Source organism: Conger conger, chromosome 11, assembly GCF_963514075.1.
Source record: "Conger conger chromosome 11, fConCon1.1, whole genome shotgun sequence".
Lineage (NCBI taxonomy): Eukaryota > Metazoa > Chordata > Actinopteri > Anguilliformes > Congridae > Conger > Conger conger.
The window spans coordinates 27,283,655-27,301,051 of NC_083770.1; the positions used below are offsets into that span (position 1 = coordinate 27,283,655).

A 17,397-nucleotide genomic window follows, 5' to 3' on the forward strand; every position below is an offset into this window, starting at 1 on the left:
CCATTATATATTGGAATCTTGATAAGACCCTGGAGAATTCAGCATCCAGTACCATTAGTGATGAGATCTGCATTACTAACTGTTCTGCAAGAACTGGGAATGAGTTCTGGCTGTTCGCTGCTGAGACGGACAGATGGTTGTCATGGGAAGTCAGCGGACAAGGAAACAAGGGAAGATGTGGGAGGTCTGCAGGGCTGGCACTTGGTAGGGGATATTTTCAGGAGTGTAATTTCTTTGTCTGTTTATTATTGTGACAGATACGGCAGGGCTACCTCAAGACACTGAGGTTTTGACGCGGTACAAAAGCATTGTTCCTCCCACCTTCTCTCTCCCTCAATTTCTCTGGCAGATTCCCACCCAAACAGCTAACAGAATATGTGTGTGTTTGTGTGTGTGCATGTGCATGTGCATGTGCATGTGTGTGTCTGTGTGTGTGTGCGTTTCTGTGCATGCGCTACTGACTGAACTCCCCCCTCATTTTTGAATACCACCTCTGAGTCACCCTCTCTAGCATCTGGGTCTCCAGCCTGTCACATTTGTCACTTTAGTGTGGCGCAGTTTCAATTGCATAAGCCAGGCCTGGCTATGGGACTGCCAATTGTATTATTATCGAGGATACACAGAAATGCACGCACACCCAGGCAATTTCATGAAACGTTAATTAAGATTACTGGACAAGTATGCACTTGCAGGAAAGAAATGGAAAATAAACAAACAAGGCAAGTAAGCACTCATTCTGTAGAGGCTATTCTTGATTTGCTGTGCTGAAATCATATTTGCTTTGCTCTCAATTTCTGTTATGAATGCATGCCTTCTTGAAAAAACAATTGTTAGATGCATTCATTGAATTGTAGTTTAATTTGCGATGTCTTCTCTGAGAACTGCATGGGCATTACACTAGAGCATTCCCTGCATTGACAGCCAGAGTAGCCTAACAATGCTAATCACCACTCCCACATGGTGCTGACAAGTATAAATGGCTTGTGCACATGTGATTGAGGGTCTATTTTCTCTAGGATGGTGACCCCTGAACTATTCATCTGGGAGACTACTACGCATCCAGTGACTACTCACTGAAGAGACAGGCTTCGCAAATGTCGATATTACATCTCACGTCTAGATTCAGTTATTGCAATCAAGCAACTGTAATCGTCTTTAGATGAAGAGCACTCTTGCATTTCAATGTTACATCGAGGCATTGAGATCTCCTCTCTTTCCGAGATGTTCCAACCAATGATTGCATATAGCATTCTGCTTTAAAATTGTTTTGCGGTCTATATTCTATTGCAAAATGGGTCCTTTCTAAGCTAGTGGAAAATGGATAAAAGGAAAATTGCCAATGTGAAAAACAAGCCATTTGCCAGCAAGGTGAGGTTACATTAAGGTATGAATTATTAAGAATGTGCTGACGATAAGGAGCCACTGTGGATCGATACCATTTGATGGGTGGAACAACCATCAAACCAAATGGTCTTAGAGGGTCTCTGCTGCACCCTCAGCTCCAGTGGAGACGTAGGCAGAGTGCTGAGGTTGAAGGAAACCGCTTCTTTGATTTACACAGAAGGTTGAAGTCTATGTGTTGCATTGCTGTTGGGAGTGGTTTTAATATGATGCTAAGTGATGCTTTGATGCTGTGAAAGAGATTTCACAGATTGGCTATGTAACTGCAGGGGGAAAAGTGTGCTGTTTTCAATCTTGGAGGCCTGAAATATGGTTGACCTTTGTAACACATCTGATTTCCCATTAGGGGGTCAGAGCCGATATTGCCTTCATGACAAAGCCGTGAAACACTGAAATATTGCCTTGTGAAATAGTACCAGGGGGCTATTCTATGACAGCTGTAAATCTGAGTGCAGTAAATGCCCCAAGACCATCTGCTACAGGATGAAAATAAAATGTGTCATTTGCCACTGTACTGTAATATACATTCAGAATGACCATAACGCAGGTTCTATAGTAAACATGTAATCTTTGTTTCAGAACTGACTTTGGGTTCAGAAAACCCCATCTGACTGCAATGACTCAATTGGCCATCTGAGGTAAGACAGTTTGTCGGATGTGTTCCATAGTTAAACCTTAATACAGATTATCAGAGCATGCTGCAGTTATTTTTGAAGAAAACCATTTTGTTGTCATGTCTGTGAATTAATGCAATGTTATCCACAGCATTAAACCTCATGCAGTTTGTGGGAGATAAACTAATCCATCCGTTACAGTTAGAGCGAGGGGGGATGGGACAAGCAATCAATCCCTGCTGACAGAAAAGAGAGCCTTCCATTCTCTTTTTCTATCTCTCTGTCTCTCCCTCGTTCTTTCTCTCCTCCCCCATTTATATAATATAATACCCCTTCTAGAGACTTCCTGAAACCCCTGATACATTTAGATAAAACATTGTAATTTTGTAGATGGGTGAAACAAATCTACAGCTATAAGGGCAAATTAACTTGGTATTTGTCTTTTGATAGAAAATAGTATCCCCTGGGATAGTCAAATGACCACACTCTTTCATCCATTACATTAATGGAGTATGGCACAACCTCCCTAGCAACTCCCGTGTATGTATTATTAAGTCTGTTGAAATACAGCTGGTTGCATTACAGTAATTATCTGCATTGGGCTGTATGGGACAGATTAGCCTTGTGATAACTGCAGACCAATTTACTCCATTTATCCAGTATGACCTACAACAGTCACCATAGATCTGATATGAATCAAGAAGGAATATGTGTTTGGTTAAGTGCTACAGCAGGAAATTGCCCATTTTAAACAGAGGTAGATTTCAATGGAAGAAGTGAACAAAGGGCTCATTTCTGTGTCTTTTGTATTTTGGCTGACTATGATATGCTGTACAGAAATTACATTTACAGTGCTGAACATGTTTTGGTTTCCTTTAACCCCAGCTACACTGCCCCCTTGTGGCTGAGTCGTCGATGTCTAAAATTATTGTTGCATTCTTATTTATATCATACAAAAATCTGTGACGTGATAAAACCACAAAACGGCGATGCCAAATTGTTAAAAAGACTCTTCGCTAGGGAGAACAGCAGTTTAGATTCTTATCAGCCTCTTATTTGCAATGCAGGGCAATGAAACAGCAGCTCCCCCATGCCACGCTTAAGGTTTACAACCCTGACGTATTTCAGTACCAAACTAATGTAAAACTTGCTGTACTTGCTATAGATAACTGTATGTTGCTCTGGATAAGAGCGTCTGCCGAAATGCCATTAATGTAATGTAATGGAGAGATTTGAGTGCAGTTTTGTGGAAAACTTGCATGGAATTATTCAAATATATTGATATCTTTACCTTATTTTGTACACAAATTGACATCAAGTTTGAGATTGAATTTTTTATGTTGCAGCCAAAAAAAGCTATTACAATTGCGATATTCAGTGCTAAACTATAAAACATTTTGTCATATTTATGCATTTTATTCTAATTTTTGTGTACACTGTATGTAAATACTTTGACATAAATTTGTCCTGTCTCTAATTCTTCTGAATGCTACAAGCCTCTTCTATAATTTAAGTGTTCAACCATTTAGTAAATTTACTGCAATAAACTTTTATAGGACTAGTACAAAATAGGTGGAAATTGCCCTCTTGCTGGGGGCTGGGGGGTTAAAAATGTTTCCAACACCAAGTGGGATGGCTTGCTAATAATCAATTCACAGTAATTAACTTATTTATTGAATACTTACTGTATATTGAAGGCATAAGGTTAGTAGTGTATAACATAAATGGCAATGACTTCATGTAAATCAAATGTACTAGAAATGAAAATTTGGATCCGGTTAGATAAACATTATTGTGTTCAGCCCACTGCTCTGGTGACCTTTATTCTACTACAGTTATCTCTTTTATGACCTAATTTCCAGCACCAGTGCCATAATATGCATGCCACACTGAATCTAATCTCTCTACCAAGTCAATAAACTTGCCACAGCGGTGAATGCCATTGGTGCTTGACAATATGATGTGATAATGAAGGATGTGTTTTTCTCTTTCTTAGAAAGAACATCTTGCTGAAATTCAAGGGAACAGCTTTTTAGTCCTCCAAAATGATGCAGAAGGTAATGATGTCACTCATTTAATCTCTTTAGGTAAACTTTGTATAGGTGTTTTCAGTTTAACACTGTATTCATAAGACTTTGTTTTTTTGATGACGATGATGATGATGATGACGATCACCACCACCATCATAATCAACATCATCATGAGATGTGCGACAAGATCAGCAGTATCTTGTTTATGTTTTCTTCTAAAAGCAAGATGATTCTGGAATGTGTAGGACAGTTACAGTTGTGTGCAGAAAATTCCACTCCTTCATACAATACATTTATTCAGCTTATATTAGAGTACTCAGTGGCTCCATGATATTTTCTCAAGATTCCTTTGTTCTGTAGTAATATGTGCCTATTTAAGTAAACTTGTTTGATGTGCAATACATTAAATATGGAAGACATTAGCTTCAGGGCTATTGTGGTATTTGAAGGAGCACAGAAGAATTACTGAAAAGACTGTTGAATCAGTGCAGCCTTTCCGTTTATTACTAACTTCATTCTGCATTTTACATTGCTTGAGGGGTTTGGTGAGCTGACAGGGTTAGTTTTCCTTTCATCAATTAGTTTTGTGTTGCTGAGAATGGTTTGGCTGTTTTTGTTTGCTTTCCTGTTTTCTCTTTGTGTTGTGTCTCAAAAATGCTTTCTGTTTTGAGGGGAATGGGCTACTCGTTTCGCATTTCCCTGTGGTGCTGAGGTAACGGTAGTCCAACCTTTGACCTTTGACCCTGTGTTTTGGTGCAGCAGCAGACCCGGACTTCCCCCGGCAGTGTGAGCTCCTCCCGGGGGCCCAGTGTCCCTGGCTCCCCTGCTGTCACCATTGTGGTAAGAGGGCCAATACCTTGCTTACTGTGTACTCTCTGCTTCCCATATCACACCACAGTCAAGGTCCATCCTTTATATTGTATCAAATCTGGTTTAAAGTGATCTCTTTAGACACATTCTCAATCCATAGTCAAACCTTTGCCGATGAACAGGTTTGGGATACGACTCTTTGGCATTTCTGTCGGTGTCAGTCAAGGTATACTAATACTTGTGGTTGGTCTTCTGGAGCTGAAAAGACCAGCAACAAGATTTCCTCTTATATCTGGCCAAGAACTTAAAATTGTGATAAATTGATATAAGGCTTTTGAAAGACAGCTCTCATTTTTTATATGCTTGCTTCTCAATGAGGAAATGTACAACTCTGTGCGAACCAAAATATTTGCATATTCTGGCCCAGTTCTGTCTTCTACTGCTCTTCAGATGTAGATCAGTGCTGAATAACTTCAGATGCAGAAGAACTTTGGTGTTGAATAACACTGAATAATTACTGGATCAGAAAACACACTGTAAATTTATCTTTTTTTTATTCCTTTTTCAGGCAAAAATGGACAATCAGGTCATAGGTTACAAGGATTTGGCAGCCATCCCCAAAGACAAAGCCATACTCGACATTGAGCGGCCAGATTTAATGATCTATGAACCCCACTTCAACTACTCCTCCCTCGAAAGATCTGAGTTGCCAAGGAGTCGAGAGGTCGGCACTCATTACAGCACAATTCATCACTATTTCCGCACCATGTGATTCTGTATACCAAAACACCTTAGCGTACGTAATAAAATGGCGTATACACACTTATTTTAAGATACAGGCCTGATGCTGATCTTAAAAAAGAATGTGGCCCACCGAGCTACCAGAACCAGCACTAGTCTTTGAGTCAGTGGTGTACCCTTGAGTCCTTGACAATCCTGGCCGTACATCCTTTGGGGTGACACACAGTTGGCATTAGCTTGGATGAGGGAAAGAAGGGTTTCACACAAAGACACACATGCTAGTCTTTGTTCCCCCAATTTGTGTGTTATATTGTTGCATTGTCTGTTCAGTCATTTGTTACATACTTTAATGAATTCAATCCTTTTTCTCTGTGTCGAAATGACCTTGGTGTAAACGCCACCAAAAGTATTATGAAAATACAAATATTTTTTAATAAAAAACTGGCAAACATATTTTTATGACATTTTCAGGATTAAATTGAATAGCCTGTTTGCCTGACCTAAATATTTGTCATATATATTGCTGCCAGAACGGCAAAACGATGAGACTGGTGATTGTGCCTCTATCGTACTGCTGTTAATGCATGAAAGACAAAAATATGAATTCAGGGATCTTGTTCCTGTTTTGTTTTTTTTACTTGTCCGTGTCCTTGTCTTGTTTACTTGTTATTTTGTATAACCTCCTTGCCATGGCTGTCCCCTGTTGAGTATAGTCAGTGCAGCATAATTTTCAGAATTACGAAGTGATGCTAGGCAGTGCTCTGACTAGGCCATCTTTGCAGCAGTCTTATTTACACATGCTGAATAAATCCAACTGAGCAGTCTGTGGGACCTGTGAGGCTTTTCTCTCTGTCAAATGGGAGTGAAGCTTTTCTGAGCCCTGTGCCCTTCACCCTGAGAGTGGTGAAGGGATGGTCATGGGGCAGTGGTCCAGTAAAGCCCTGGTGATAACGCTATGAAGGTGAGACAGCTAACCGCACCCTTCTCTCTCTCCCTCCCCCACTCTTTCGTCTATCAGAGATCAATGTCGCCCCGCTCCATCTCACCCCCACCCTCCCCTGAGGTAAGATGAATGGCGCCTGGGCTTTCAGAGGGATGATTACCCTGAATATGAAGCCGCGAGGCCTCGCTTCAGGACCACGTTACTGTGTGTCCCTATGGGCTCAGCGCTAATACTGCTACCTTGCTGTTTTCAGTGCTGTCTAACTTGCAGTTTAACCAATAATCAGGAAAGATGTGTCAATGTTGCTGTGTGCATTTTGTTTTTGCTAATAGTGTCCTTTAAGCCATAGAGTACATTTGCAGTGAATCTACCTCTGCACTTCGACAAATATTTTAAACATTAATACAGATTGCTTTACATTAAATAATTTTACTGTAGCAAGGATTGTTTTTTAATGTTCAGCCATTTTATTTATTTATTATGACTGATTATATGGGAAAGGCACTAAGGCAATGCTGTCATATGACAGGCAGTCAAATAAAAATGAATTAGCTGGTCACAAGTGAGTTTTATTTAAATGGACAATCTGATTATTTATGCAAAACAATCAAATTCATATCTGGGACAGTTAAAATAAAGTAATTTCAATAAAGAAATTTCTCTAGCTTGCCAACTCATCCACTGGTGTTTACTGCAACGGTGGGGGATTGACATTTTGGCCTGGTTATTTATGAATGTGTAGAATTAAAGGAGGGCAGTCTTTTATGTGACATCTGCTGTGGGTGAGATTTAGAGTGTGTGAAATAGCTGCCAGTCTTCTTATTATATTTATAGTTCTTGCCTATGTAGTTTAAATCACATAACACCACATACAGTGCTATATATCACGATCTACAGGGAACATGTCTGGCAAACGGACCTTGTTTTCCAGTCCTCTACAAAATTAATTCCAGTGTGCAAAGGTTTGACATTGATTTAACAACATATATCCGTCTGTCAGGCTTGCATCCCTTTGAAAACCCACACACCCAGGGATGAATCATTATATTGACGTATCTCTCAGCACAGTTATAGATGTGATCACTTTACTGTTGTCTGGTGTTATATTGCCATTAGCTTAACTACATGCTAAATGTTGGGGTTTAGGATTGCCTATATCATGAAGATTAGATTGTTAAGAGGGATGTACAGCTGGGTTTGAAATATGTTAAACTAATTGGGTAATGTTAAAGAAATTAGATTAGATTAGAATTGATGGAATACAGACATACGCTTCGTCTGACTGTAGCTGTCCAGGCAAAGTGGTAGGATCTACTGTAAATGGTAAATGGTTGCCATTATATGCTCTTACTGTAAGAGCCAATGTTGAGCTACTGTAGAAGGCAAAAGTCTTTTACTCATCTCTAGCAAACACAGCCAGGCGAAATAAAGAAATCCAAACTCAAAATCTCATTGAAAGAATAAGAATAACATAGAACGCAGTTATACAGATGTCTGTTATCAGAGTGGGTATGGAAGTCGACTATGGACAGATCCTCTACTATAGATCTTAGGAGCTTCATCCACTGCCCTTATTCTGTTTTACCAGACTTTTGCCAGCAAGGAGCCCAGGGACTGGCCCGAGCAGAAGTCCCCTGGGGGGTCTTCACTGGAGTCCACAGCTCAACCCCACAAAATCAGCAGCTCTTCCAAGGGCCCCATACTGCACTTTCACAGGCCTGGTACAGTCCCCCCTTCCACGCTAACGGGACCCTCCCAGGGCCTGGTGCTGTGGGCTTGCCATGCCTGTTTGCCAGTACCTGACTCATATTCTCATGCCTAATGTTCTAAATAAGGTTTGGGTGAATACCATGTTTAATTTTGATGCATTTTTGTTTCTTTTTTCTTTCCAGACAACGGGACCAACATTTATAAAAAGCCTCCAATTTACAAACAAGGTACTGAATGCATATTTGGATTTGCTGATTTCTTGTGTTAGTGCTTGATAATGTTCTCTTTGTCTTTCATTGAAGAGATAATTCTGTATAAAACAATTCACAAATCATACGGAAGCCTGAGTTGCTTTTGGCATAGCTACACAGCCAAGCTCTACCGGTTGACTTGCCTATGAATGGTTTTCATTTGTACTTTGTGAACTGAATCATTCCAGCTGCTCTTGCTACCTGTGTCCTTGTGTCCCTGTGTCCCTGTGTCCCTGTGCAGATGTCTCTGCGTCGGTCCCGCACGGAAAACACATAGAGGATCTCATCATTGAGTCTTCCAAATTTCCTGCTGCCCAGCCACCTGATCCTACCCTGCCCTCCAAGATCGAGACAGACTACTGGCCCTGCCCGCCCTCCCTGGCTGTCGTGGGTATGCCTTGCACCTCCTCACTCAGGGCTCCACGCTCCTCACTCAGTTCTCCTCCACCTCCTCTCTGCACTCCACTGTGTCCCAACATCAGCACTGACATCAGTCATACATATCTGTAACAAGCCCCATGCGGTGCCCAATTCCAAACTTCTTTTAACTTATTTCGCTTATTGAAGCTTGGCTAAAATTCAGAAACATTTCACCTTTGACTTACAATTAGATGGAAGTGATTTTTCTTCATACAGCAGTTTGGAAAGTCCTGCTACCAAATTAATGACAGAAATGTGTTTGGATTGAATGAGAGTTCAAGTTGTATTTGCAGTATGTTTAAATAGACGTTAAAGACAAAACCAGGCCCTATCTTAGGGGATAATGCTGAGATGTGGTGTACTAAGAAACACTAAGCAGCTGCTTCATAGTCTAACAGTAGCTCTCTACCAGAATGCACTGCAGCTGAAAGGCTGTGGAATGCTCCGCTCCCCCCTCAGCAGGTGAATGTTGTGGGTGTAGAGGCTCCGTCTCTCAGGCTGTGTAGGGGCAGTGGGCCTCTCTCTCTCAGATACCTCCTCCCCCGTGCTGTTACAGAGACGGAGTGGAGGAAGAAGGCCGCCTCGCAGAGGAGAGCGGAGGGGGGCGGGAACGAGGAGGATGAAGAGTATGATGACGGAGATTTGTCTGAGGACATGTCAAGATTGAGGCAGCTTCAGAGACAGGAGCTCAACAAGGTACAGGATACAAAGATTGGAAGCCAGACTGCACTCACTATAGCATACAAGGATACAGTATATTAACCATGCTGTTTATCACAACATAGTATACATTGTTGGCTATATAATATCTAGGACATATACCTGTAGATATGGTAGATACATACTGTGCATATACAGTTGCTGCACTATATGTGGTAATATACCTCATTGGAGCGTATCATCAAAGGTTTTTTTATGTCATTAAAATATTATATTGAATGTTTTCATATACAGAATAGCTGTGTATGAGAGATTGTACATCTGTCCATTTTATAATTATTTCTGTATTCCTGTATCTACTTTTATAAATTGAACTTGCATGTATACACGTCTTTGTAAAAGTAACTCTGAGTGAAAAAAATATTCTGAGTGAAGAGAATATTTGATGTTTGAGGGAAAAGGGCCTTTTTGAGTGGCAGTGATAAAACTCTTTTTGTTCCAGATCCAATCCAACTTGGGAAAATTGATCCTGAAGGAGGAAATTGAGAATTCGGTCCCCATTCGCAGGAAAACCCGCTCACTGCCGGATAGAACACCCATGCACCTGGGTTAGTTTGAGCAACAAGTGTGCACTTGTGTTTGTACATGTGTGTGTGTGTGTGTGTGTGTTTGTGTGGGCATTGTTTTGTTGAGGTTATTGGGTGGGAGAGTTATTGGGTGGGAGAGCATCATGCTGATTTCATCAGAATGAAAACAGTATGATGAATTCTTCTCTTCAACGGGTAAACATTGACATATCATTTTGAATTTAAATCTGTAGGAAATTATTGGGGCTGGAGTGACTCAATTAGACTGAGAGAATGGGAAGTTAGTAGAATGTATTTTTGAAGTTATTTGGATTTTAAGCCTTTTTAAGCCTCACTACCAAGCGTTTGTCCGTGTCTGAGCATGCTTGTGTTTCTGTGTGTCCTCAGACATCCCCATGTCCGTTCTGCCAGACTATGTCATGTGACAAATATGTTGTTCACCCACACATCAGCTCCAGACATACTCTCTAAAATGTCAGGCATTCCTCCATGGGCTTCTCCACGGGCTAAAAGGGCATCATGACTGATTCCATTGAGACTCCATTTGGCCCTTCGTTCCTCTCCATTCCCTATTTCCCTCAGTGCAGCATGCCGGACCCATCCTGAGTCTCCCATTTAAAGCAAATATTGTGAGAAGCTAGACTCGTTCCAATAAAAGCCCCTCCCTTTCCCACTCTCCTCCCCAGTGGACTGGTTTAATGACAATGTCGCCATCTCCTTCAGACAGCTGTCAGGCTGCTCTCCATATTAAGTTCGATTTGGGGAATGGAAACTGACAGGGACAAGAATGTTCTGTTTTGGGGACCAGGAATTCTTGAAGGCAGAGCGGGTTGATGATGTTGGAGCCAGACCTCTGAGGACACCCAGTGGCCTGAGCTGGTCACAGCACTTCAGAACTGAATCCCTGTCTCTGAAGTTATGGCTTGCAACTGTGCATTGTTGCAAGTGAAATGGGGGGTGGGGGTTTGGGGAGCTGGCTTTGTGGGCGGCTGGAGATTTCAGTGCCATAATATTTTGACATTGGGAAGTGCATGTTACATAAAAGCCAATTACAGCAATTAGCAGCATTTGTTGGCAAAAACCTTGACTGCTTTATGTTGACATTGTGGAAGGTTTGTGGGTGGTGCTATGTGAATTTGAAGGTGGATACTTATAACAAATATAGGTACAATGGCTATTTATAAAGAAAATTGACTAACATAACTATCCAAATGAAGTCTAATGAAATAAAAATTTACCAGCACAGGTCCTTGTAGCAATGTCTGGCCTATTTGCTATTGATATTTATGAGTCCTGGAATTCAAGATTTGTTTACAGACTTCTTATATTGCATTCTTTGTGTAATGTTTGCACTATGCACGGTTACTGTATAAGTTATGCTGCTCCAAGGCAATGATTGCTTTGCAACCTAGACATTTTCTCTGCTTCTGCATTCATGATATAAACACTAGACAGCTCTAAAACCTGCAATGCCAATGACAATAGTTTATGATATTGTGTACAAAGTGGCATCTGAAGACAGATACATTTGCATAGTAACTTTCAGTGCAGAGTGAGGTCACCTTTTGTGGATGGTCTGATAAACATGATTCGGAAAGGAAACTTCTGCCAACTTTTGCATTTACATGAAATGTTTTGTGATTAGTCTGTAATTCAGATGCCAGGGACAGTGAAGGGGAATCTTTTAGTTCAAATGCCTGAGTGAAATTTAGTGCATTAAAAACATTAGGCCCCAAGAGATAACTGAATCCTTCCTCTGCCATTTCAAAAGTTTGAAAGGCACAAAAGTTTGATATGCACTTATCCATTTAGTTTATAGGATGAATTAAAGTTGCACAGTATTGTCATGAATGGCATTACACAATGATATTGTGCTTTGCGTTTCTATTAATACTTTCATGGTACAGCTTACCCTTTGTGTAAAGCACTATTATGTCATCGTAAGAACATGGTGTGTTTTTACCCTCACAAGACTGGAGAGGGATTACATGCTACGGCAAGACAATGTACAAATTAATTTTGTGTCGCAATAGGAGAAAAGCACTGTGGAAATACAACGTGACTCCTTGAAAGTGAATGCTGTTTCACTGTCTGAATTTCTCATAGGATCGTCTTCAAGGGCCTCCAAATCGGTCTCTCTCCCAGCATGCAGCAGGACTGGCCTCAGCAGGGTGGGTGTGGCAGTATGAGCATGTGCAATGCCAGTGTATATTTGCTGTTGTACTTAATTTGTGCCTTATGATGAGTATGAAGCAGAGTCATTCTGTACATAACAGCGGCAATAAGTATCTATTTGATTACCAGCTGGCACCATTTGTTGTGGGTGTTCTTGGTTATGTCATGTATTGGGGACAGGTTGCCTTCTAAAAGCTGGCTTTTCTCTGCTCATAGCTGGATTCGGCTGAGTTCTCTCCTGACAGTGAGAAGGAAGGAACAGGTAAGGGTGGAAATGTACCATTGTTCATTTGAATTATTTCATTTGCAATTGGAATTTCGAAAAATAAATTTACGCATGACAGCAATAGTAAATATTTGTACAGTATTGAAAATAAGAATTACGGAGATATATACAAACAAATGTACATTTTAACATGCAACAGGATAACGTGTGCGGAGAAAATAAAATAATTGCTGTTATAGGAGGAGATTGTATTTTTGGATATATAGCATGCATTTGCTTACTGTTATTAGTATGAATAAAACAATCATTAGTGTATTTACGTGTGTTTATAAAACTTTGAAACATATGAAGATAATGCTAAATTGTAATGTTGGCAGGCAGTCCACCTACCTCTGAAGTGTTTAAAAAGAGAGTGACTTAACATTAACAGCAGTCAGCAAATGTAGTTTAAGATAACATTGTCTGACCATTCTGATCCAAACCCCTATGTTCTCTTCTCTTGGTCCAACAGGTCTCCAGGTAGGAGAGCTCATATGCAGTACATACTTCTTCATCTTCAACCAGTTATTTCAGTAAATCTGTACTGTATGTTCTTTTTCATTTTCTTTAAACTTTTAATTTTTCACTTTGCACACTTGTGAGATGTTCTGGGTTTTCATTGGCATGACATTGTTTATTAATTGTCATTGTGAGGCTCATTGCTTATGTAAGCAGCTGCCAGAGGAGCGTTTGTGTGGAAAAGACATTGCGAGTGCGTTAGTGAGTGCTCACGCAGGTCTCCTCTGTATTGGGTATGTCTGTAGAATGGAGAGGCTAAGAGAGGGAGGATGGACAGAGGAAACTCACTGCCCAGTATGTTGGAACAGAAGGTGAGAGGGCCTTGACTAACACAATGCTCTGAGCAGCGCCTCAAAGCTTTCATACTCCAAACTGAAGCCTGTCCCACTCTCAGGGTAGACTACGCTTTGTCTGATTGGTATATCCATTAACATTTCATCGCTTTGTGTAGTCCTTCATCCATAGTGACTAAGATAAATAAAATGAAAAAAGGGGGCAAGATTTTGCTTTGGAACTGAAAGATTTGAAGGTGGTATTTATAAAAAGATGATTGCTTGATGTTTTCAATTCCCTCGTTTTGTCTTAGCAAAAGAAAAGAACAAAAACCAAAAAGATTAAAGAAAGAAAGGAAATTATGTTTTATGAGTGGAGAAGGCTGGAGATGATAGTAATTTGATAAAGGCCAGGTAAAAGGGGAAATCCTTGAATATATACAGCATGAGCTGTGCATGGAAATGGCTTTATATCAGATAAATACTGGGTAGTGCTTTATCAGATTCTATTAACCCTATTAACCCCACTGTTGGCATCCCGGGTTTGCTTTGAAACAGACGGTGTGTTGTAATGGCTGGGCACTTGTGCTGTTCACAGATTTACCCGTATGAAATGCTCATGGTCACCCACAGAGGCAGAAGCAAACTCCCACCAGGGGTTGACAGGATGAGACTGGAGGTAGGAAGATGAGGAGGTGCATGCCTGCTCAGCTGTATGTACAGAGGCAATGAGCTGCTATATCTATGGTCTACATGTACATATGCTGTAGGAATCACAGTGTAAAAATCTGCCAGCTTTTCACATTATGAAGCTGCCAGCCAGCAAGCTGTATACATTTTATTACATATGCAAAACTGTCATAAACAGCGTATCCTCAGTGCAGTGCAAAAACCTCAAACAATATAGTTCTCAGGAATTTCTAGAGCAACATTGTGGTTTTAGTCACATTGGCTTTTTCATCAACTTTATTAGTCATTGAGCTATGAAATATTTACAATGAACAGAACTGGATGGGAGTCTACATTGTGTGTAAAAAAGACAATAGCAAGAAAAAAGGATAAGATATTTTTCATGACATCAAAATTATGTGACAAGCCTGACATGATAATGCTAGATTTAAAGGGACACAGTAATGGGAAAGGGGTGTCTACAGGCATTTATCCTGACTGTAGGGTACTTTAGGACATAACGCTTTAAAGGAGCTGACTGTGGATCTCTGTCCCCTTCATTTGCCCGTTACAGCGGCATCTGGCTCCAGAGGAATTTCAGCACTTATTTGGAATGCCCATCGAGGAATTCAATCAACTTTCTCTCTGGAAACGCCATGACATGAAGAAGAAAGTTTCTCTCTTTTAGCCAAACACAAGCCTCTGCGCTCCCTGGGAAATGAGGCAAACGTATATGTTTAAGAAACAAATTAAATCACAAAATTCTAGGAAGGGACAAAAAAGTCATTTGATTGCCACAGCCGTGCTGTGTGTAATCTGAAGTAACTCTCGTCCTTGGCTGTATTTACATAGAATCAGCTATCAACAGTCTTATCAAAGGTCAAAGCCACTATATCTTTTTCCTCTCTCTCAAATTGCAGCTGCAAAGTAGGAGCATATGGGAATAATGACAAATTGCCCGTACCTTGCAAAGATGGCTTTACTACTGTGAGATGTCCTTATGGGCAGGCTCAAAGAGTGGCCTGATATGGTTGAGTGATTCAGTTCTGGCTACTTCCCTCCTGTAGGGACTTGTCTGGGAAGGTAGAACTTATTGAGTTTAGTATTTCCTAATACGAAACGCATTTCTCAGTTCACACTTAACACGCGAACACTGCCACAAAATTGATGATTGACGTCGCCATCAATCATTGGATGTTCAGTTTAGCAACTACAATTTAGTGTGTTGGCTAAGAATAAGCAGTATAATTCTGTCACAAAGACAGATCTACCAGCAGAAAGGATGGTCTTATTAATTTTTCTGCAATGATTTTAATAGATTTAGATTTAGTAGTTTTGAAAATGGAAAGAAAAATAATTTTGGTTTATTTCATTAATACTTTTTATCATTTACTTATGATTATTTACCAAAATGTCTTTAAAAGAAAGGGAACAGTTCCATTGAACTGTTATTTTCAGTAAACATATGAGGTGACGGAATACTTTTAGATAAAAGTGACTTTTTAGTGTCACAGCTTTTGGCAGATTTATATATGTTTCACCTCCCCTAGTATTTCCTCTAACTTGGAATGAACAGCTCAGTGTAAGCATAGACTTCATCTCTTCCCTCTCTTGTCATTTCAGTCTTGCTGCTATCATGTTTTCAAACACCTTTAAGGTTTTCTTTGTGTTTAACAAGAGCAGTATTCCTGTTTTATAGGATAAATTATGAAGTGAATGAATATTACATCTACAAAATTTTCCTGTTTTTCCACAGCCTATTACTTACATTAATTTCAGCGAAGCCAGGCTCATGATATTAAAGTATTTGAAATTTCATTCATAGTTTTAGGCATTCTTCTGCTATGGTTCCACATAAAAACAAATAATGTACAACATTTGTTTGTTTGTGAGCAAAGTATATTATTTCTACCTAGGTTTTGGCATGACTTTACATTCTTTCTACAAGTATATATATATCAATATAAGAATGTAGAGTAAACATCTTGTCTTCATTAGTATAAGTCAAAAAGGTGGAAACGTGGTTCCCTGAGCCCGACTCGTTGAGGACGGACAGAACCACAGTCACTGACTCTGATATGAAACCCGTCTAGCGGTCACTGTGTGAGGAGGGACCACGACAGGTGTGTGACAGGGAAGGTCACGGCCATGTTGGCTCGATGACCCCTTAGCGCCACACGGCTCTCCACCCCAGACATACACAGAGATGACGCCTGTGGCCTCGGGTCTCTGTGGCTTATAGCACCTGTTGCACTGAGGTTTTTTCCTTCGCTGGGATAGAGAGCCAGACAAAACATCATGGCAGCCGACGTGCACGACAGCCGTCCAGCTTCTCTGTTTCACTCGAGCCCTGCCCCTTGGTTCCAGTGCAGGTGACCTGTGAAGACACCAGCGCAGGGCTGTCAGAGCTCTTCCTGATGACCGTAAAGTGTGAGGTGTGTTGAACAGACAGGACGTCAGACACAATGGGTGCACTCTGGATTCCCAGCCCCAGTTCATCTATAATGGTCTCCCAGCACATATCAACTTATGATAAGGATTTTTCAGGTTTATTTTTTCTTTCTTTTGGTGCCTCGCCAAAAGCGTTGTGTTTGTTTTCAGCAACAAGGTCTGGGTTTGCACAAATAGGAGATGATGTTAATTGGACATTTGACATTTTAACGCACATAATAATGCTCTCGCTTTGTTTCCGCTCCCTGCACCGATGTAACGCCAGTGATCATGATCGTTTCTGTCAACTGCTAGCCCTCCCTTATGACTCATTATACCACATGCCACAGTCTCAGTAGGTCACTAAGTGTCACATATTTCAATGCACAATCAGCTTTCTGCCATGGCAGACAGAGGGCATTAGTTACAGTAATTGTTGCAGCTTCCTCATTTTCAACTTCTAATTTTTTTTATGTGAAAGTGTGTTGGAAATAAAATAAAAAATAATTATTGAATTTAGTTAGTGGTCTGGGTTACATCATTGATTCAAGGTGTGAATCTTATTCATCTGTATTAATCTGAATGTCACAAGAATACTGCAAAGCTGTTATTTTAATTTAATGAGCAGTAATAATGAACAAATGTTGATTAGGTTTTTTTTGTTATTGTCAAATATTTTTTTTCTTTTTCTTTTGTGTGTGATGATTGACTGGCGACCTTTTGTGTTGAATGAAGTACAGATAATGTATTTATGTAAGACAGAGCTCCTGTAAATTACGATTGATTAATAAACAATATTAGTAGCACTGAGAAACGTGCTTCTATGATCAGAAACTAGCCAGCCAGTGAACACAACTGTTTGTTTGAAAGTGCAAACTTTTTTTCTCCCTATAGAGAGCA

The 17,397-nt window shown here is 40.3% G+C and overlaps 1 protein-coding gene across 7 annotated transcripts in view; it reads left to right on the forward strand.

Moving 5' to 3' along the window:
• The window catches only part of LOC133140654 (dematin-like), a 30,687-nt gene extending 13,671 nt beyond the window's left edge, over positions 1–17,016 (forward strand). For 4 of the 7 annotated variants that reach the window (XM_061260741.1, XM_061260739.1, XM_061260742.1 and 1 more), the window contains exons 2-16: positions 1,981–2,039; positions 4,012–4,072; positions 4,805–4,885; positions 5,424–5,579; positions 6,615–6,659; positions 8,128–8,260; positions 8,432–8,476; positions 8,742–8,891; positions 9,477–9,616; positions 10,083–10,188; positions 12,274–12,338; positions 12,559–12,604; positions 13,080–13,437; positions 13,997–14,077; positions 14,642–17,016. In XM_061260741.1, coding sequence (XP_061116725.1) covers positions 4,061–4,072; positions 4,805–4,885; positions 5,424–5,579; positions 6,615–6,659; positions 8,128–8,260; positions 8,432–8,476; positions 8,742–8,891; positions 9,477–9,616; positions 10,083–10,188; positions 12,274–12,338; positions 12,559–12,604; positions 13,080–13,144 — 1,044 coding nt within the window. In that variant the 5' untranslated portion in view covers positions 1,981–2,039; positions 4,012–4,060 and the 3' untranslated portion in view covers positions 13,145–13,437; positions 13,997–14,077; positions 14,642–17,016. The other 3 variants (XM_061260740.1, XM_061260744.1, XM_061260745.1) reach the window with 3 other exon arrangements.
• Positions 17,017–17,397: the final 381 nt, after the last annotated feature.